Below are 23,373 nucleotides of genomic sequence, written 5' to 3'. Positions count from 1 at the left end.
AGAAAGCGGAATGACGGCATGCGAGTGGAAACGGGAGAAGCGGGAATTAGGAAGCTCCGGAAGGGAGAAAAACGTGAGACAAAGTCTTCGCGGTCCGTAAGCTGGGGGAGGAGGGGAAGGAGGGGAGGGAACAGAAGTATAGAGAAGAAATTCAGAATGCCGTAGCTGAGGCTTTAGTCTCTGCGTCCTGGCGTCGCGACGTCGGTCTGTCAGACCGCACCGCCGCCGCCGGAACGCGCTTGGCCGTCGCCCTTGGAATTTCCACGTAAATAAAATCTCCGGAAGAGCGTACGCCGGTGCCTCTCGAGCGCGAGAGGGCGATGCCGGACGCAAAAAGGAAAGGGAAAGGGAAGAGGAAGGAAAAGGAAGGTGAGAGGGAAGAAGCGAGAGACGTTCGTTATACGCTCGCCTCGCCTCATGCCTCGACGCATCCCCGACGTCGAGATTCACCCGACGGTTACGACGTAACGACGTGTGCGCCACCCCTCCGTGTGTATGTACATAGTGTCGTACACACCCGTATATATACAAGGCGACGCGCTTTCACGGATGTAGCAAGACGGCGGACGATGTAATTGAAAACGAGACTGTCGGCGTAACTGCGATTGCTTTTTCATTACGGTGGCAATTAGAGACACAGACGTAGGGGAGACGCGGAATCGGTGTGCTCGCTGTCTCGTTACGCTGTTAGCCCGACATAATGACGTGTAATTTTTTTTTTACAGCGCCCACCAACTTTTTCCTTTTTGGAAAATGGGGTACGAAATAACGAACTTTAAAGAGCAAAAACGCAATTGCGAACCAAGAGACAAACTAATTGTATTACGAGTAATTATCTTAATTATCATAACAATTATAGACTACACTGCAGAATATAAAAAGTATTTTTTTCACAGAGTACCTTAATTTCCTTTTTTTTTTTAGAAAAAAAAATTATATGTGCAAACGGAAATTACTACATAAGCTATTGTTTTACAATTTGTGCCAGATTGCTGGAACACATGGCTTTATGTGAGATTTTATTGCTGTTTGCAGTGGTGGCTCAGGCATACAAAGTCGAGGTGGAGGTGACGGGGGGCGCATCGAGGGGATGCACCGCAATATTACGCTGCATCATACCCAGCTACGTCAAAGATTTGGTGCGCGTCGTATCCTGGCTGCACGAACCTTCGTCCTACATATATCCCTCGCTGCAAGGAGGTAAATGTTTATAGCGTCAAAATCTACATGCGAGTGTGCACGCGCACACACCCCTTTGTAGTACGAAAATGCAAAATTTGACGCGCATTACAATGTAAAAGGCTAGAAACTATAAAAGTCCGATTGAAAAATTCTAGATGCATAATTTTTTACGTTTGCATTACAACCAGGGGTTTTACTCTCCAACAACGTAAATCATCTCACGCGAAACAGATTATTCGCGGGAAAATAAATTTTCGTGGTTCCGCAACGAAATATATATGTACATATATGTACATGTATACCTATACCTATATACGTAAGGATTAAGTCGCGCCGGGAAGGTAAAACAACGTGGAACACGTGCCGCAATTATTTCATATTCCATGTACGCGCGAGAGACGCGTGATTCCACTGCGCCGGAGATTTTCGATGAGAACTCTTGTGGTAACTTTTAACATAATTAAATTCCAGAAGCTCTCTGTGTTAAAATATACAAGCAGACTCTCGTTAATTTTCCATAACACTTTAACGTTATACTGAAATTTTCTACATATCTCTTATTATGTCCATCACTGAGTCTAAATAAATATTTAATCATACTATTCTGTATTTTATTTTTATTCTTAATGTTGTATTATTCTACATTTTTATATTGACAAAAAGTAAAAAGTAGTACAAGTAAAAAATTATTTTCAAATTATTACTTTTAAAGAAAATCGATCCTAAAATTTTATCTTAATAATGATTTACTTATCTTAATAATTTTTTTACTTGTGTCGCTTTTCCATCAACGCAACGATATCCAATGATTTTTATTTTCCCAAAATATGTATGTAAATATTTCCCCAGATTTAAAGTTCACTACTACAGCTGGGTCTTCAAATAATTTCGTTAATCCGGGCTCTCGCGGCTGCAAAGACTGATACGAACCCGGGAAACATCCCGGGCGGATTTTCACGGATGTAGTAGAGGTAGCGCGGCGGCAATAGCGCGGGGAAAAAAAAAAGGAATAATACGGGCGTAGCGACAATACGAGGCGATTTCAGCGTGGCCGCTGGTACTGCTATACTGGGGAACTGGCGACTATGTGGCATCGCCTACGAGAACTAAAATTTAATATCCGCCGCGGACGCTCGCGCGCTGAAATTTAATATCCACAATAATGCGGCGTCTCCTTCCGCAGCTCGCGGTGCGCGCGAATGGCGTGCGCGCGCGCGAGTCGGGATTGTCGGGTTCATTAGTAGCTCGCGCGCGGAGATTAATCAGATTTCCTGTAAACGCGAGTCGCCGCCCCCAGAAAATTGCGTACCAAGGGCGCAAGATGGAAGAGTTATACATAATTAAACATTTCGTGTACCGCGATTTGATTAGCGGTCGTAATTAGCAGTCGCTAAGAATAGCTGTAGTTACAACAAGGGCCGTGTATTGTTATCCCGTGCTTGCACACTTCTTACAGAAGTATTACTGCATTATCTACGAGACAGATACTTCAAGATCGATAATCGTAAAAGCATGATTTCAACAATATTCGTCCGGTTTAATAATCTCATATTGCACGGGAAGATGTTTTTTCCACGTTGTTATCTGCGATCGCGATTGCGTCGGTATTCTGGTAGAACGTAATTCGCTGCATGTACACAGTGCGCCCGGCTCATGTACGCGCGCGATATATACATATGCGTGTCGCATCTATCGTGAATGGAAGCCGCGCACACCGCCCGGCCGTCCGGGCTATCCGGTACGTCGAATGTAATACCTGAACTACATAGACCATTCGGTCCACCTGACTTGGCGGACAATCTATTCAGAAGGCTGCCTTATCGCAGCTGCCGCTCTTAGCTGCTCTAATGTCTCACGAACGAGCTCACTCAGCCGCGTAAGTGTATGCACAGTTGTTACACACGGTCGTAAAAGTGCAGATGCACCGTGTGCACTGCAAAACATTTTCGTTACATAAATGCAAAAATATTGTTACGAGAGTATCCCGCGTGTAGTTTTCGCGTGTTGTCGCGCGAATACCGGCGAGAAATATTTTGATAGCAGACTCCGCGACAAATTGGAATTTTTCTTATTTTTCCAATATCTTCATTAAACTCGTTAAACTCCAAAAATTCCCTGAAATCACGAAAATTCGTTGCAAAAGAGATTTTGTTAGGTTCTTTTCGATCGAGATAATTTATTTTTATATTGGATATCTATTCCTATTCAATTTCCATTAACATGTTTTTGTTGAGAAAAATCCGAAATTATGCCGTCAAATCTATCATTAGACTATCAATCGATAACGAGAAATTTCTAATAAAACGAAGAAAGCTCTTGCGAGGCAAGCGCAATTCAAATTTAAACTCAAATCTAACTGTTTTGCATATCAAAAGATGGAATAGCTTTAATATTTATCGAATACATTACTCGGTACCTTCTGTACGTGCGCGATGTAAGAAGCATACGAAACAGCGATGATGCACGTATAAGGAGGGCGATTCGTAGATCCCAAAGAAGCTCGAGTTTCCAGGGCAGGCTTCGCAACTGTTTAGTATAATTGTGGTCGTTAAACATTGGCGGTCGGGCTTATCTAAGGAAACCCCCGAGCTTAGTTTCGTGGCAAGGGAGAAAGACGGGGGGGAGAGACAAGCGTCCCTCCCCCCATTTCCTCCCCTGTGTCACGTAGATCGGACAAGGGTGGAGTCCGTGGAATTAGCGTAATTATCGTGCTGCCGAGCGCCGACCGTGCCCGAAAATATCGTAATCCGACAGCAGGGCGTGGCGTTATCGCGGTCGTTAAAGATAACCGACACGGTTTATCGGGAAACGTTGATCCCAATTATTGCCGCCGCGCATTCAATATGAATAATACGGCAGGATTAGGAAGCCGTGTATTATTCATGCAACAGCAAAGCGGAACTCTATCGAAGTGTTGTTTCGAGCTCACGAATTTTACGGTCGATTGCGGCGAGCAAACACCCCGATATATAATGCAAGGTGAAAAGGGGCAGAAAAAATTACATAAATGCACAATTAAATTATACTACATGCCGTTTGGAATCTTTTAAACGATTTTCAAGAACTCTTTTCGACAGTCGAATAAATTTTTACGAAATCTACCTTTTTACCGGCAAAAAATGGCCAACAGGCTACGTCAACTAGTCAGAATTTCAAGATTAAATATATAAACCTGTAAAAAAGTCGATGGCAGAGGTACTTTAGTATCGTACAGGTTTTTCCGGGACATCTTGTATACCGTACGACACCTTTCGATACGTTTGACATTTCACGACGCTTTCGATCGCTACGTTTTGCAGATGGCAAGTTCCACCTGCTTCCCACGGGAGAGCTTCTGGTGCACAGCCTCGAGTTCAGCGACCAGCTGAACGGCTACAGATGCCGCACGATGCACCGTCTCACGAGACAAGTGGTCGTTAGCTCTATGGCCAACATTAGGATAGCAGGTGAGTCTCGGTAACGCCAATAAGTTTCCGAAGGAAACTGCCGCGTGTGTGCACCGCTGGAAACCGCTGTTTGTGTGACGCGCCGAGTTTTCTGCATTCTCTGCTTCACAGATCACAGAGGCGTAATGCCTCCCGTGATACTCGAAAACTCCGGTGTCGTACACGTCGCCCAGGACGAATCGACGTCGTTAGTCTGCGTGGCGCAGGCCTGCCCCTCGCCCGAATATCGGTAAGTGTTTGTCGAAAGTCCTCTAACCCCCGCGATCTCGTGAACGAAAGCACTGTACGTTATCGCTACGCTTTGATCGTTGAATCCTCAATTCCTTATCGTTTGAATTTCTATTTGTTAAAAAAAAAATATCGAGGAACTTTTTTCGGTAAAGAAGATATCGAGAGGATGTTAAGAAAACATTCTTTTTCTATCTCTCTTTTCCCATCGCTTTCCTAAGAATTTTTTCAACGGGAAATGAATATCGAGTAGAAGATGTTAAGAGAAGTTTTTTATATCGACTTTCTTTCCAATATAGGTTTTTTTTCTCAAATCAAAACACGTCGAACGTACGGCGTAAAAAAAAATTAACGTTCTCCACATTCTGTTCCCTATATCGTTAAAGGAAATACAGATGCACATACGTTGACACGACGAGATCGCTCGTTACAAATGCAGGAACGCGAGAAACAATCGCGGAAAGAGATACGCTCTCGTCTGAAGTCTATCGGCATCTCTCGTTTAGTCGCAACGCCTTGAAAAAACACGCCCGCTCATTCATCGTTTCAGCATTCACCGGTTCAGTTACTACGCGCGTAAGCGCTCCCCGAGAACTCACGCGCGCGTAGTGCTAGGTCAGTTAAGCGCCGCGTGGGCACGTGCCGCACGATCAGCTGATCGGTCGACTCACCGCGGCGGCCTTGGTCCCCCTTGCGATCACGTCACGACGACGCGATCACCAACGTTTCGTCCTCGCGATATCGCACGCATGTGAAATAAAATGCACTGGAAAACCGAGAGAGCTTCGCTATATGAAATAGATGTAGAAACTGAAGCAATTTTCTAATGGATCGTCGGGCTGATGCTGTATGCTGAAGAATTAATTTTCTATTTCTCATTTTTACGGTTTATATGAAAATTATTGTACAAAAATAAACATGGATATCTGCGTGGGATTGCACACATTTAGGAACAATATAAAAACAGAATCAGTTTTAAAACTGATTCTGGTTAAATTCACTTTTAAAACTGTGTTACGAAATTTTAATTGATTGTTATAAATCCGCATTAGATTATGCACTTTCCGTTTATTACATCTCGTCGATCACCAGTGGAACGACAATAAATACATATATTTTTGTACATAAAATTCAATAAATTAAGCATTTCATTGCTCTTTTTGAATAAATTATAAAATAACTCTTCAACTAGCATGACTGAAAAGTCGACTAAAATACGCTTGACGGTGAATGTATTAATATTTCACGTCTTATCATAAAGATTACGTTAATAATATTAAAATTACGTTATGTCACTGCAAACGAATGATCTTTCAATTGAAATATTTTTCATATAAATTCTCTATAGAGGTACAGTTGAATATATACTGGGAATCACGGATTGCAAAAATTATCACCGTCAGACAGTAAATCGAAACGAATTGTGTATTTTATCGTCTACTCCGCAAAATATCACGACCACAACATTCGTCAAAATGCCACCATTATAACTTTGCAATCGGACGTGATATCGATTGAATGTATAAGGTATGTACAGTTGAATCATTGCAAACAAATTAAAAATTGAATCGCGGAATTGGCGCATTCTACTGTTATAAAAATGCTTTTTATATCAATTTTCAGAAAGAATTGTTTTGTCTTTGCAAAGTTAGCAATTTGTTCCCAAAATATTATCTAATCAACAGGATTGAACTATTCTTTCTCTCCATGAGAAAGAAAGTTTTCTAAAAGTTTCTGATACATTTTCAGAAGTTCTATCGATTACATGTAAAATACAAACGAGTCCAACTTTGCATTTCCATAGAAATCGCCAATAACTTTTTCACTTCAACTAGAATCGATTTGTGTCACAAAACTTTTGAGACGTCATTCAGAATTCTTCCTAAAATACCTGATTTCCGGGAAAAAAATGTTAAAGCTATGTAGTTCTATCCGAGAACTGAAAAAATTGTCAACTCTTTTATTCTTATTTCTCTTTATCTTTTTGACTTTGACAAGGCCAAGTTACAGAGACAGTCACTTTTATTCCCCTCTATTCCTCTATTCAAAAAAAAACTCGCATTTGCTTTTAACTTATCTATAGATACTTTCATACTAAAATAAGAGAGTAAATGATAACAATTCAAATTCTTACAATTCATAATTGGCGTATAATTCAAATTAATTTCTCCTCGCGCGGCCGAATGCGCGTTTGGATTATTACTAAAATCTCTTTCTTCAAATGACTCGAGTAACAGATGCGCGATTACGGGCCATTATTCATACGAATAACAAAAGAAACGCACTCACCGGCCAGTGTTGAAACGCACTCGTCGCCGCCGTTCAGCCGTGTCCCAGCTCGCTCTCGGACGATCCTCGACGTTCCGATATCGGCCTCCACTCCATCGAAGAATCCTGCTGCACGCTTATACACTCGCGATTCGATCGGAAAATTATATAACTAATTACGTTAATTAGCGCGACAGACCGGATCGTCGGACGCTTCGTCGGTCGCTTCCGGCGCGTATCAGCACCCGCACCGCCGCCCGGCGCGGCGCTCCCGGAAGGCTAATTATACGCAGTCATCCCGTAATAATACGCGTGGCGAATCGAGATGCGCGCGCGACACACACTTTCGGCACTCCCGTTTCGCGAGGTTTGTGACTGTTTATCCCTCGCCGCCGGTATTCGCAGCAAACCCTTCACCGGCCACTTGTCGGACGGTTGCTCCGCTCAATTCAGTCCGTTTACCGATCGGGAAACTTCACGAGCGAGACACTCTCGATGCTCGCCGCGTTTAAGCGGCGATCCCTTCGGATTGTTGCACTTCTTTCTGGGCACTGATCGCTGTGACACGTGATACTCGATGATCCTTGAACTTCGGTGACCTGACCGCGAAAGTTTCTCGCGCTCGACGGCCGGCACGACGCCGTCTTGCGCCCCCCCCCCCCCCCGCGGGGCGCAGGGTTCACACGACTGTTCCCAAGGACGGCCGCACCGTTCGCGAAATATTGAAGTAATACAACATTGCGCCTTCCTCCGCAGCGCCAATTGGCGATTACGAATCGAGTGTCTTCGCAAGAATCGACGGCCGATTACGATGATCGATGCTCTCTTCGCCCGAAGGGGACTCCGCATTTTCAGGAAGCGACGCGGCAGGCACGGACTCCGTATTATGGAGCACTGCGAATTTCCAGCGCACTCTTACGATTTCCGTATCGGACCAATGCAAGCCATACGCGAATTCGTTCTCGACGCGCCGACACGTCGACACTAATCGCGAAAGTTTTTTCGCGTCCGACGACCGACGCGACGTTCGTATACGGGAGCCGGCGCGACGCCATCTTATGTGCGGCCCACCGAGGCATAGGGGTTCTCACGACTGTCCCCAAGGACGGCCACCGTTCGCGAAATGTTGAAGTAATACAACGCGGATTGCGCCTTCCTCCCCCGTAACGCCCGATTTCGAATAATCGAGTAAGGCTCGATGGCCGATTACGATGCTCGATGCTCTCTTCCCCGATCACGGAACTCCGGTTTTTTTTTCCCAAGAAACGACGCGGCATGCGCGAACTCCGTATTACGGAGTATTGCGAATTTCCAGCACACTCTTTCAACGAGATTCGTTTTTTGCATCCGAGCGCGAGATACTTTAAGAGGGCACGTTCAATTGGTCGTCTATCGTGTGCGCCGTGCAATGCCGTGAATACATCTTATTTCATACCGTAAGTAATCTATTTACATCCGCGCGCGAAGACGCAAATTTAGGGACTGACTCGGGCCGACTCGGGGTAAGTGGTGGGGCACTCGGGCGGCTCGGGCGCGACGGCGAGGGAGTTGGAGAGAGAGAGGGGGGGCCGGCCCATTCCAGGAATCAACTCGAGGCGCGGTGATTCCTAGAAGCGCGCGGCCGAAATGCGAGACGTAAACAAACAATCGGCGTGACACACTTTTCGACGTGCGTGTTTACAAGAAGTTCGCTTTCGATTTTTAAATGCCGATGAATATAATACGATAGTTTCTCTAATATCAAATTCGTTACTGAGCTCATTGTGTGGCAAGTACACGTCGCATATTACAATTGTAATAATAAAAATAGGACACGTATACGCATACATGGACACATGCGAGCGCATTTGTATTATAACCTATATAATTTGTATCAAAATTCAGAAGAAAAATATTCATTAATGTTTAGTATTGTATTTATTAAATTTACATTAATGTAATTATAATTTTATGTACCTATATTGAATGCATTTTAATAGAATTTGTAGTTTCATTTACTTATTGTACTACATCTTAATAATACGTAGATATATACACACACACACAACACGCATTTATAAAACGATCCGTAATTTGTATCAGAATTCAAGATGGAATATTTGTAATTTTATGTTATTTATTGGATATTTCAGAGGGATTTTTAGTCTTTATTCGCCTATTCGAGCATTACGTTATATATATGCCATATAATCTTAATAATAAATAGAATATATAAAATGCATGATACACGCACACACATATGCATTTGTAAAACGATTTATAATTTGTATTAGAATTCAGGATAAAAATGTATTTGCGTATTTTTATGAACCACATATAAAGCTCACTTTTGGCGATATATAAATATAATGTATATTATAATTCGGATCAGATTTCAGAATAGAATTCCATTTATTCTATATGCCATTAATTCTATATGCCATTAATTCTGTATGCCGTGTATTTTGTAATGTACGCGTGTATTTTCATGTATATTTTATATACGCATTCTGATCCTTCAAATATTTATCGTACTACATGGCATGTAAAATGATAAATAGAGCTCTATCCCCTAAAATGTGAAGCGAATTATATATTGTCTAAAGTGGATTTAATACGAAGACCGTTTGCAGAATTGAATGTATACAAAATATTTAAATATATACAAAACATATAAAATATTAAAATACCTACAGTACAGTACAAAATATTAAAATACATACAGGTATGTGATATCAAAATACGCGACGTATATGTATATAATTGTATGCAATATATGTGCACAGTATATAATTATACGCAAGAATTCTGAAATCTGACGCGAATTACGGATCATTTAAAGTGGATTTAATACAAAAAATATTTAAATTTAAGGAATGAGAATACGATAACACGCATATATATAAAATATACAATATATTTAAATATATATAAAATATATGTTATAAAATACGTGCATAATATCAAATTTGCGACATATTTACACGCATATGCAAAATATATATTAAAATACGTAATATCGAAATATGCGCCATATTAAATTTTCAACAAAATTTTGAAATTTGACGCGATTTAAATCGTTTATAGAATGAGATAAATTTTTTCGTAACAGATGGTACTATGTAACTTCTTCCACGACGATGAATGATTAATGATGAATTCTCTGTTGAGATGTGTAGAGAGGTTGAAATATTATGTCCGGTATGTGGAAGCTCAGGTAAAATGCATGTCTGCATTTACACGAAATAGGTAAAACGTTAGTTTCACGCGAATAATATGAAATACCGAATCAGAAAATAGCAACGCACCCCTAACTTAACATTTAAAAAAAGTTGAAACGTATGTACGTAAGTGACACGCGTGACATAATTTCACTTTTCTGTACCTTTCAAAAATATTAGAAAAGCCCTTCATTCGCGTACATTTATACCGTCGCAATAATAAAGAACCATTATCTACTCATTTTATAAGAAATATATTAAACGAGAGGTAGAAGCAGGAAATATGTCGTGGTATTATACCGCTGTACGGAATCACTGTCGTTTTAAATAATGTCCATCGTCGTAGAGAGTCTCGTATAACCGGCGCGTAGTAAGAGAAAAACGGCACCTCGCGCGTTTCTCCGCAGCTTTTCCCATTACAGAGTAATCTCGCGGAAAAGCGAAGCGAGAGATCGCCCCTCGTTACCCGCGCGCACTGAGAATGGATTTATTCGTTGCTGCTGCCGCAACTGCTGCTGCTGCTGCTGCTCTACTGCTGCTCTACTGCTGTAGAGAGAAAGAAAGGAAAAAGGCACTTCGCCGTCCACTTGCCGGAGATCGTCGTCTTTCGAATATCTCGCACCCGGGTGACACAAAGACGAACGCGAGTGCCTTTATGCGCCGGAAATCGACACTCGAGGGACGAGCAAACGCGCTGCACGAGCCTATCGTTTCATACGCGACGACTGCTTTGAGGCATTTTGCGTCTCCTCCGGAGACGGTATGGAAAGGAGGGCGGCTGCACAAGGACGTCAATCCTTTCCTTTAATCCTCCTTCCCTCCCCGTCGGAACGAATGAGATTCGAGGGGAAGAGGACTGATGATGCTCGGCGAAAAATGGAGGAGGAAAAAGGGCAAAGATGAGGACTAAAGTGCTCGAAAGAGATGAAGCAAGAGAGGAGGAAAAGGAGAAGGAAGAGGAGGAGGAGGAGAAAGAGGAGAGAGCGCGATTTTGATCGGGAAAAAGTGGGAGCACTCGATCGTGAAGCCTCGCGAGAGGGTGGCACAATCGGAAGCTCTCCATGTCGCCTCGACTCGAGAAGAGAGAGATTCTCTCTCTCGCCGGTTCGCGACTCGGCGTTTTCCACCGAGCGGGCGCTTTCCCGCTTCTTCACCACGGCTACAATCGAACGTCGTACTTTATCTTTTGCTACCTTGCAGAGCGGAGAATTTGACAAACGGTCTTTTACCTGCCTGCGTTCCCGACGCACGCGACAAGTCGCTACATCCGATACATAACGCGACGCCACATATCTCTCGATTCTGCGAGAAATATTTGCGCATTTGTCGCGTAAGCGGCATCAGTTTGTGCCGTTCGTGCCACAATAGAGCTGTACGGGAGAAAGGCAGTCGGAATAAACGGAGGAACTGATAAAGAAGTTACAGGAATGGCTTTCCCGACGCATCCCAAAATCTCGGAGCACATAATCAGAAGTTTAATAAAAAGGACTCTCTCCGTTCCCTCTCCCCGCCGCGTGAGAGAGAACTCAGCGGAGAGAGAAAATCTTTTCTAAGAGAAATGGGACGGGAGAGAGGTTAAAGCAATCTGCATTCCGGATAGCGCGGAATGAAAGACACTTTCCTCTCCGTGTCCGCTCTTTTCTTTTTCGCGGAGACCACGGATGTAGCCCGGCAAATGCTCGGCGGAATGAAAATTTATTGGCAATATCGCGACATGGCCGGGCGCAGGGCCGGACCTCGGCCGTTTCGTAGCTCTTCTATGAAAAATTCGTGTAATACATTTCAAATCGTCCAGGTCGTCCCTGACAGGGTGGGTCGATTGTCTCGCGGCGGGGGACCGACACGCGTGTATGACTATCGCCGCGCTGCGGCGATTCCGCGCTCCGTGAAATACTACCGCGTTATTAAGACCCGCGCGTTCACGAACCCCACCTCCCTCGCGAGGAATGCATTATGCGAATTTATATGCGCGCATATACGAGCGACCGCGCGCGCCGTAAATTTGTCACGAGATTTATGCGACGCCGATACATCCCGGCGTTCGATATATCGCGCGAATAAACGGGCCGCGTGCGGCGCGGCCGATCGATTCGAAAGCGCCCGGGACAAATCGCACGGATAAGGATTCTCGTCTCTTTCTCCCGGAACTCCGCGGGAATTTATTGAATTCCCATGGACACGCGCAACTTTTAAGTACTTTTACGACACGCCGTACCCCACCGTGCTTCTGAACTCCTTCGTCTTCTAACGACTCGGGCGATCCGGGCCCGATCGGCCAACTTTCCAACTGAATCTTTTACACGGACATTCAAATCATGCTGATTTCAGTTTACTGTCGAACATTGGTAAAATATCACAAATAGCATATTAAGAATGTAAGGAGAATGTAATAGCCATTTAAATCTAAATCATGAAGAAAGTATAATATCCATTTAAATCTAACAAAGATGTTTCGTTTCTGAATTTTGCAAATAGAATTCTTTAAAGAAATTGTTGCATTATCAGTTTTTATTTTGTTATATTTTATTGCTTTAATTATTATTTTACATTACATTTTGTTTACTTATTCTTACTATCTCAAGTATTATTTTATAGAGACGGTTAAATATTTCATGCACATTTTTGTAATTTTATTTAAAATATTAAAAAACATTGTATTCTGCAACTTGTCGAGTATTCTTAGAAATAATACGACAAGCTTTTTCCTAAGCATTGGAAAATTTCTCGTATCGTCTGCATAGTTCTTTACAAAAATTTTTCACAAGATTCGCGCAGTATCGTTAAATTAAATTTATGATTCCGATTTAAACATCGAACGAAATTCTAGCTGTATGAAGTTGGCTCCTCACTACTGAAAATCCACTAACCGAGTGGTTGTTAATGGATTTTCAGTAATAAGGGGGCTTCACACAGCTCGAAATTCTTTAGGTTATGAATGCTAAAGACGGGAGAAAGCTCCTTGAATGTCCCTTGTACGATCCAAAGTCCAAACGTGCCGTCGGGAACTGTCAGTAACTCTATAGAGAGAGGATCCTAGAGATAAACGCTGCTGGATGTCGTTTCTAGGTCGACGTATCCGAAAAGCCAACGAAATTGAACCGCTCTCCCCTTTCGTGTCTCTCTCTCTTTCTCTCTCTCGTCGTCTCTTTGCCGCGCCAACTGCTTTGCCTTTCGATGAAAAATTATTCGTCAACGAGAGCAGAATGCGAGAGACAGAAGGGGGGCACCGGCAAAGTGTGAGGAGAGAACGCGAGAGTGAGGAGAGCAAGGCACAGGCTATTTGGAGATTGTGCCAGTCTATACGCTGTCATCGAATACTTGAACCCCCATCGCGTTGCAACGATTTCGCTGAAAATCGATTATGCGACGAACTTCGCGACTGTTACAAGCAAACGCGATAGAATATTATATGCGCGATCAATGAGTATATACAATAATAAAAATAAAATAAATAAAAATCGTATTGCGATATAAGCGACGTTCGAGGTGACACCTTAAATCTTTCCAATCTGCCTCCGTTCCACACATTTGCGTATATTTACAATCTTTGTAAATGGTAATTTATAATTTTTCTTTAATTTAAAATGAGATAGATTTTCTCAATTATTTTCTTATATATTTTAAAGCATTTAATCTATATATATATTTAATTTAATTTATAGTTATATCCATATAATATTTTGAAAATTAATATTTGCAAGCCAAGTGAGTTCCTAAGAAGCGTAGTAACGTTTATGGACGTTTATGGACGTTTATGGACGTTATTAAATTGAAAGCATTTTCGATGCTTTCGCTTGCAGGTGGTTCGCGCAAACAGGAGCAGAGCCAATGTTGGTACTCTCCGGGCCCAGAACCAGACTTCTTGGTTCTGTGCTAGCCATCGAGGCGGTAACGTTAGAGGACAGCGGTGTATATCGCTGCTCCGCTTCCAATCCTGGCGGCGAGGCGAGCGCTGAGATAAGGTAATAGAGATTGAAAATTATAAAATAAGTTACTAAAAACTTTCTCTCTTTTTCTCTCTATTGCATTATATAAAATACGTTTATTAATTTTTCGCGCGTTTTAATTACATCATTTTACTTTAATCGCTACATCACGCGCCATTCCATAACGCTATCATAAATTAAATTTTTAATAATTATTAATGTCCTTGTTACAACTCCAGGTTAATTGTGACAGCGCCTCTTCACGTGGAAGTGACGCCTCCGTTGCTCAGTGTTCACTTAGGGGGCAACGCCGAGTTCAGATGCGAGGTCGGCACGCATCCGCAGGCTGGACCGCACTTTATCACATGGTACAAGGACGGCCGGCAACTTCCAGGGACAGGAAGGCAATCGGAATTACTGAAGCTCAACGGAATCGGAAGGGAAGACCGCGGCATGTATCAGTGCATTGTGAGACGGTCGGAAGGCGATACGGCTCAGGCATCGGCGGAACTTCAACTGGGCGGTATGTAAATACTTTCCTCGGTATCCATCTTCCTGTTACGAATCACACATACTCGAGAAAATTGCATAAGCTCGAATTTCAGAACAAATACGATATGTGTTAGTAGAAAAATGTCGAAAATAGTGAAACACGAAATAATTAGAAAATTTCTGTAACGTATCCGACAGAATTCCCAGAAGCTACATTCGGGCATTAAGGGTTTTAACTAAATTGCAAGCATCGCGGGAGAGCACCGTGCTTGTCTTGGCGAGAAACAACGTTACGTTAAGATAAGGATAGTTTAACCTTATCTGGTGACACAGGGGAAGGGGGGAGCGACGCGCCACTCGAGCACGTGGGAGAGACATTTCGTCGATTAAATACATTTGCTATTAAAGGCTCAGCGTAACGATCGTTCCGTGCCTCACGGTTTTCACGCAGAAAGTACTAATATAACAGCGCGCGTTCCGACCGTGAGTGCAGCATCATCCCCAGAGATAACCCATATAATAACGGAGACGTCTAGTACGGTGGCTCGATCTCCTTGCGCCAGGATATTGACCCGCGTCTCTGTCTCTCTCTATTTCTGTGTGTCTCTTTCTCTCATTCTCGTGTCATCTTCGAAAGGCGCTGTCAAAGGTGTCCCAGCGAGAGAGAAGACACTGCGCACCGATCGACAGCCCGCGTTATACTACCTATCAAATTACACAGAACTCGATTACTCGGCAAAGAGGCGGCGGCCGCGTGCCGGGCTGCCGGGCCGAAGAGTAGGCACCACTTTGAAGTGGAGAGGGATCTTCTTTTACAGCGCTTTTACCTCGTTTTGCAACTGTGCACTCCCACCCTCGTATCGTTCTCGCAACACCTCATTCTGGTACGCAGAGGGTAGTCCACATCTTGGACGACATCTTAATAACAGATTCCTCGATGAATTTAAAGTCAAGTTTTTGTTCCGTAACAATTGTAAAACTGTACAACTCTAATTACAGAAATATTTAATGTAGGATATCAAGAGGTTTTCTTTTTCATGAATTAAACTTCATCAGAACGATTTAATTAGTTCCGAGTGGATTGCACTTTAGCGGAGATTTTTATTCGGCTTCATTTTAGCGGAGATTTTTTTTTTGCTTCCGGAATATATTCGACGGTGAAAATTTTAAAAAGCGTCGCTGCGAGAGAGCGACGGGATTTGTAAAGTATTCGCGGACTATTAAAAATCTCGTTCAAGAATCTATCGCTAATACATAGTTTAACGGGCCACACACCGTGGCCGGACACACCCTGTATATCTAGACCAGTCGTTCGGGGAGTGTTGGCGGCAGGGCGACCAAGCAGGGAGGAGAGGCCTTTGAAACAACAATGAAGTTAGTGTCTCTCGCTCGTCAGCGTCAGTAATGCACGGAATTTACGTCAAAGAGAATTCGAGCAAGCGTGCGAGCGAGCGAGCGCCGACGGCAAGGACATCGCTAGGTTGCGCGCGAGCAAGCGGGACAAAGCTATCGCCGATGCAATTTCGCCGTGCGCGAGAGGACGACGAGGATGAGAAAAGCAGCCCCGGCGCGGCGCAATGCTGCGGCCCGGAACCCAAGCGGCTGTAAAAAAAGAGAGAGAGAGAGAGAGAGAGAGAGAAAGAGTCATTTCCGAGGCCGAAGAGAGCACCTGGCAAATTGTGCGAGATGCATTTCGCGAAATTCAAGCACCTCTCGTTCGTAAAATCCGCTTTGGCGTATCTAGTAGCCGCGTACGATTGGCCAGCCCGAGTTACCGGTGTTCTCGCGATTAGCGGAAAGCTTTATCGATTCGATCACCTTCCTATTCAGATGGCCGGAGGAGGAAGTGATTTGCGCGAAACGTCGTTGTTATCGATGTGTTGATTATTAACGATTTACTATCCGGAAATACGTGAGTCGAATGGGAAAATTAATTTTTACCAAGGTTTCTCTCTCCCTCCCTCCCTCCCTCCCTCTCTCTCTCTCTCTCTCTCTCTCTCTCTCTTTTCTCGTACTAGTAATGCAGATGAATCTCACGAATATCGTGTATCGCCCGAGATACATATAAAATTCCGCCCGCTACAATTTCAAGCGCCGGGGCAAATGCGCGAATTCTATGGTAACGCAGCAGAATAGAGAAGCGGCGGCAGAAAAGTCATTTCCTCGAGCGAGCAGAACTGCCAAATTACTCAAAATGAATTCCTCGTGTTTCAAGCGGAGCCGTCTGTGTGTGCGCGCGCGGAACGCGTTTTTACCGATTCGACTAACGTCCGAGTGCTTTAATTTGCCGTTTTTATATCGCTCCGTCGGAAATAGTCGCGACGATGTCGAACACCGGAGGAGGATAAAAGTATAATTCCAATTACTCCCCTGCAGTAAAATCCTGATCGCGTTACGAAAAAAAGGAACTAGAATTTTGTGTTGGAATATAATTATACGCGAAATGAGAATGTATCTCGCGTCGATATTTTTACCATCGTCACTTCGCCCAACAATACTGCACACTTCGGCAAACGTTGCGATGACGATGGATACTAATTATTCGCGAGATACAATCAACGTAAAATGCGATAAAAAGTTTCCGTTGAGCGGCGAACATCTTCTACCAAGAATATTGTAATACCAACGTCGATCGCTATCATCATCGCTTAAAATTCCATCTCATCGACCGGAAGAGCCGCGACTGCGACGCGGGCGCGCCGGGAGGAATCGAGAGACGGGGATTCATCAATTTGCACATGGATTCGCGAACACGATGGAGCACCGGGAATCCGGGCATTCATTTGGACGACAAGACCGATCTTCTTCCTCCGCTTCTCGAGGGCGGCGAATCCGCATTCACCTCGCGACGCGACAGCGAGGCTTTTTTTTAATGATGACGGCGAAATCGACGCTTTTAATTACGGACGCGGCCGTAAAAATCGACACGGTCGATCCCCGAGTTCGTGCTTTCGCACGAAAAATCCATCGCAGAATCATTTCCCGCTCTCTCGCGGGCCTCGCCGCTCGCGTATCGGTTCTGTTTTCTCCGTGTAACATCGACGAAGAAAAGAGGGGTATCTCTGTGCGGCGCTTCCATGACGGCGAGCCCATTGTCTCTCGTATTCCATCGCAAATGTGCATGGGGCGTGGCGGCTTTCAGGATCCTGATGTCCCGCGTGTCCTCGGCTCGCCTTCTTCTTTCCACCGGTTCGCTCGTAACCTTTTCCCCCTTTAACTCCCTCCCTTCTTTCGCTGCACTCGCGTTTTATTGCGCCGAGTCGCGATACTCGGGTGGATTATATCGGTAATCCACATTTTCATAGTGGAAATAAATACAGATGTGTATGAGGAGGAAATTTTTCCAACTTGAATTTTTACACCGAGCTTGAACTGCGTCACGATATAAACACGGGAATGTTGAGCTTTGTAACAATTTTCGCGAGCGAGGAATTGGTTTATCCGCGATATCGAATTTGCATTAATTCCACATCACGGAAATATGGCTCTCCCTCTTTTCTTCTTTTTACTTTAAACGATCGCTCCCTGCAGGTATTTTCGTGTTCTAGCAACTTTGATTAACGATAACGGTTAGCGGCATAAATTTGTTCCCCTTCGCGTAATTAAGCTCGCCTTACACGTTAACGTTCCAGACGCGCCGCCCGTGCTTCTGTACTCGTTCATCGAGCAAACTCTCCAGCCAGGGCCCGCCGTGTCCTTAAAATGTTCCGCCGCAGGAAATCCTACACCCCAGGTATCATGGGCGTTGGACGGTTTTCCCTTACCGACTAATGGAAGGTAAGCTCGTCCCAATTCTCCCGAAATAGCCTACATTTTTCCTGTTATTCCGCGCGTTTTCGCGTTTTCGGGAGTTGATATCTCGTAATTCACTGGATGTAACTAACGGTCCTGCGAAGGGAACGAGGAAAGTGGAAAGGAAGAAAGAAAAATATCGATGTTATTTGTACGTGATTGTGGCATTGAGTTATAGCGGCTATAATGCCAAATACCATTACGTTTTCCATTTTCTTTAGTTATTATGTGACACGTTATTATTAGTGTCATCAGTGTAGAGCTCGAGGAGGCAAGGAGCGCGAAATTATCGGGATCGACGTTCCTAAAATAAAAAGGTGAACGGACCGTAAATTGCGCGAGGCGCCTTTAAACGTCATTTATATCACTATCGTAATTGAACTATAATTTCTGACGGTGCCGTTCGTGGTCGTGTATACGTGCGCGTGTGCAAGCAATTCCGCGTGTAATATCCCAGGCGGAAACGGGAATATTTATCGCGTGGATGGCGCGTATACTGCCACGGAAAGAGTGACATGCGCAAGCCCCACCGCGCGTGTAGAGTTTAACGACAGATCGACGTAAAGGATCCACCATCTCGCTGCGGACCTCGCCGTATCCCGTTTTATCACCCCGGCATTTCTCTACTCCCCCCCCCTCCCCCCCGCCCTCCGCGTATCGCTCATATCCCCTTCGCTCGCGCTACCGGACGCGAGTTTCCGACAGCCGTAGTTTCATTCTCGTCCGATCGAGATGGAACGTGACAAATTCTAAACGATAACGCGCAACGATAACCGCTCGGGGATTCGCCGAGATTCACGAGATTGCGCCGATTTGAGAGCTGTCTAGCCCGGCGTCAGACCGATAACAGATAGAAATGCGAAGCCGCTTTCTCATGAAAGGTCCACGTATCATTTTGCCATCTTCAGTTTTATCGCACTTTTATTACGCAGCTTCGCCGATGCCATTGACCGCGGTGTTATTGCGACAGAGAGAAAGATGATTGCGCTATGTAACAGTTATTACACGGTTAAAAAAGTGAAAAGTATAGGTATCTTTTTTCTTTTAAATGTATGGGTATCACGCGCGCGCGGAACATTCAGTTATCTTTTGCAAATTCGCCGAGCACGGCGAATTAATCCCTAAATTGCTTTTTCAAATCGAAAGCTTGTTGATTTTTGCCGCAAGATTCGTCATTGGTCAGTACGTGACGGTGCACGGCGACGTTATATCCCACGTCAATATAAGCCACGTCATGGTGGAGGACGGGGGAGAATATTCCTGCACCGCCGAAAATCGCGCGGGAAAGGTGACACATGCTGCGCGACTGAATGTTTACGGTACGTACCTTCCGCTAATTATCATCGTGTATAATGTGAGACAAATTATAATTAATTTCACGCAGTGTAGCCGCTGCAAAACTGACCGTAGAGAGATGTACCTCGCCACTCGCTTTTTGATATCGAGTAGTCGCATCAATAATTAATGACTTATCACTAATTTATGGTCATAAATCATCATCGCTGTACAAACTGTAATGTGATCATATTTTTCCCGAAATTAGGATCTGACCAGCATTTAATTATTGTGTGACATTAATTAAAGCACTAGAATTAAAGCGTTAGAATTAAAGCGTTAGATGCAAATTTAAATTTTAATATCTAGAAAAGTACATTGTATAAAAGTACATTATATTATACAATAATATTTTCATTGAAAGATTAAATCGCATTAGAATATTTTCTAACATTTAATTAATTGTTTACCGATGCTATTGATAATAGAAGGATTAAGGAAAATACATATAAATGTGAAATTTTCCATCTAGGACTTCCGTACATACGCCTGATCCCGAAAGTGACTGCTGTCGCGGGTGAGACTCTCCGTTTGAAGTGCCCGGTGGCCGGATATCCGATTGAGGAGATCAAGTGGGAGAGAGCGAATCGCGAATTACCGGACGATCTGCGTCAGAAGGTGCTGACGGACGGCACCCTGATGATCAGCAGCGTGCAAAAGAAGAGCGACGCCGGGGTGTACACCTGCTGGGCGAGGAACAAGCAAGGTCACAGCGCCAGGAGATCCGGGGACGTCGCAGTGATCGGTAAGGCCTCATTTCCGATTTCCTATGTCAACGAATTGTCGCAGGTGGACCATATTCCGACTGAAGAAGACGATTTGGCGATGGACGCCGCAACGAGACGAAAGGATCGATCCACGATGCCGGGAAGACGAATTAAGGGGCTATAACCCGCGATCGAGAAACGAAGAGTAATTATACGAGGTTGTGCGGAGCTATAGGGGTGATAGATAAGTTTTAGGAATTGCGTGGAAGGAGGCTCCCCGAGACACGCGCCATGTTACCGATTGCCGTATCTATGTGTCGTAACGCGCGCTCACGAGCTGTCTCGTTGTTATTATTCCAGTTCCCCCCAAAATTAGCCCGTTCACGGCAGATCGCGACCTGCATCTCGGCGAACGCACCACCCTGACGTGCTCGGTGACCAGAGGCGATCTGCCGCTGTCCATCACGTGGCTCAAGGACGGACGCTCTATGGGGCCGTCGGAACGCGTCACTGTCACCAATATGGACCAGTACAATAGCATACTGATGATTGAAAGTTTATCTCCAGATCACAACGGCAACTACTCGTGCGTGGCCCGTAATGTGGCCGCAGAGGTATCGCACACGCAGCGGCTTGTGGTTCATGGTAATCCTCCTCTAGGCCCCCTACAATTTGCCCAACGACCGCCTGACCGCCCGAGTTTTGCGTGTGCGCGTGTGTGCCCGTTGCGTGCGTGCGAATCGCGTCGGCCGGGGCTCGAAAATGGATGCTATACGTGGAAGTTGCCCGTCGTTATCGTCAACGGCCATTGTTACGTTCTGATGATTGCACGCGAGGATGCGGGATTTCGGATCAGCGAAACGCGCTTGTGAATGTTTCGTTCAGCACGTACGGAGAAATCAAAGCTCTAGAACTGTCGACGAAATGCGCTTCCAAGCGATCCATGACGGGACCCCGCCGACTTCTCTCGTCACCAAGGAACGTAGAGACTTGGTGACTTGTAACTAAAGATTGCTCACGCTTAGCGTGACTCTTCCTTATGCACGATACCCGCCTCTACCTCTCCCACACGTCCTCGAAGGGAAGTTGCGCTTCGACTTCTCGAGAGCGGCGCCGCGCGTTTCCTCTTTCCAGACGTTTACAATTATCTCTCTCGCGTTTTTACTGCCTTTTAATTTTAGTAAATGCTTGTCACAGCGTTTGAAACAGACACGAAGAATTTTGTGAAAATCACTTTAAAAATATTAAATCTCTTCTAAAAATATTAAAATGCACAACATCGAGTATCTTGAAGGAAACGACGCGGCAGCTTCGGAAAGATGAAGGCTCGCTCTCACGTTGGAAAGGATCGGATGCTGCGCGCAAGTGTGCGATGCCAATTTAAGTGTATAAGGTGTGAGGGCGTCAGGGGCAGGTCCGCGGCGGGGCCACCCTCTCTCTCCTCTACATTGCTACGTTACTATACTGCCTCTATTGTACATATTCTACATATATATACATATTATATTCTATATATATATATCTACATATACATGGACGTACCACTGTTTATATGAAGCGGAAGGAACAGAAGCAAAAAGAAAAACTGAAAAATATATATATATACACATACCGTCTCACAGTATAAACCTATATATATATATTTATGCATATATATATGAAAAGAACACGTATACCTGGTATTACAAGGTTCTTGCGTTTTTTGGTGCCATCTTTTTCTTGCTCTCACGTATGGTTCTCTCTTCTCTCTTGACCTTTTCCAGTACCCCCTATTATTGAGCCATTTACGTTCCAAGAGGGACTATCCGAGGGGATGCGGACGCGGACGGTGTGCGGGGTCGCGGCGGGAGATCCACCCCTAACCATATCCTGGCTGAAAGACGGCCAAAGTCCCTTTCCCCTACCGCCGAATCTGGCATCCGTCGCAAACGTCTCCCAACTGGATCCCTACTCGAGCCTCCTCAGTATAACGAATCTCGCGGCCGAGCACTCCGGCGACTATACCTGCGTCGCCGCGAACCCCGCCGCCGAGGTCAGGTACACGGCCAAGCTACAGGTAAAAGGTAACTAGATGATCGCCAACCCTTATCCTAGCATTCCTAATAATCGCCTTGCTACACCCCTCGTTCGTTTCGCCCCGATCTAACTTAAATGCCATCTCTGATCTAACAATTTTTAATCTGGTTTTTTTTTCTAAATTTAAAAGAATTTTTATTACATTATAAAATTATTCGTTAAGCTCATTGATATGGGCATTAAGTTTAATATATCTTAAGTTTAATATACATATAATAATTGAATAACTTTTCGTACTTTCGATATCAGATACATGAAGGAAATCTGTCAAGTGAATTTTCAACAATCTCCGGGATGTAGGTATTTGTGACGTCGCGAAATTTCGAAATTTGTCGGGGTCGAACATCATCCTCTGAACATCCATTCCTATCGCTCCAGTCTTAGTCGCCATTTCATCATCCACCGCCATCGACATGTCACCGCGCTTATTGACTCGGTTCCCCGCTTCACCATAGTTCATCATAGCCGTGTTCTCGCCAGGATGTGACATTTAGAGAGACCGTCCTCCACGGCTTAAAGACGATACCATCGAGATTTCGAGTGACAGCACGTTCACCCCCGGGCGAGATCACGATCATTATACGCTCCCAACCTCCTGTTTCCCTCCCTTCCCTCCCTCCTCCCGTCTCACTCTCTCTCTCTCTCTCTCTCTTCCACCTCATCTCCAAAGCCTATCGAGTCCCTGCCGGAGATCCATCCGAGATATTCCTTCTAAACCCCC

General features: G+C 44.4%; 1 protein-coding gene across 1 annotated transcript in view; it reads left to right on the top strand.

The window, feature by feature from the left end:
* The window catches only part of LOC105454240 (Down syndrome cell adhesion molecule-like protein Dscam2), an 89,211-nt gene that overhangs the window by 53,281 nt on the left and 12,557 nt on the right, over positions 1-23,373 (top strand). The window contains exons 3-11 of the mRNA XM_011696747.1: positions 1,036-1,200; positions 4,482-4,628; positions 4,740-4,857; positions 14,125-14,286; positions 14,490-14,773; positions 18,375-18,519; positions 19,702-19,853; positions 20,342-20,614; positions 22,340-22,639. Of these exons, the coding sequence (XP_011695049.1) occupies positions 1,036-1,200; positions 4,482-4,628; positions 4,740-4,857; positions 14,125-14,286; positions 14,490-14,773; positions 18,375-18,519; positions 19,702-19,853; positions 20,342-20,614; positions 22,340-22,639 (1,746 nt within the window). The remainder of the gene's footprint in view (positions 1-1,035; positions 1,201-4,481; positions 4,629-4,739; positions 4,858-14,124; positions 14,287-14,489; positions 14,774-18,374; positions 18,520-19,701; positions 19,854-20,341; positions 20,615-22,339; positions 22,640-23,373) is intronic.

This window comes from Wasmannia auropunctata, unplaced genomic scaffold (genome assembly GCF_000956235.1).
Source record: "Wasmannia auropunctata unplaced genomic scaffold, wasmannia.A_1.0 LD335987.1, whole genome shotgun sequence".
NCBI lineage: Eukaryota > Metazoa > Arthropoda > Insecta > Hymenoptera > Formicidae > Wasmannia > Wasmannia auropunctata.
This window is presented reverse-complemented; position numbering and strand designations above follow the sequence as displayed.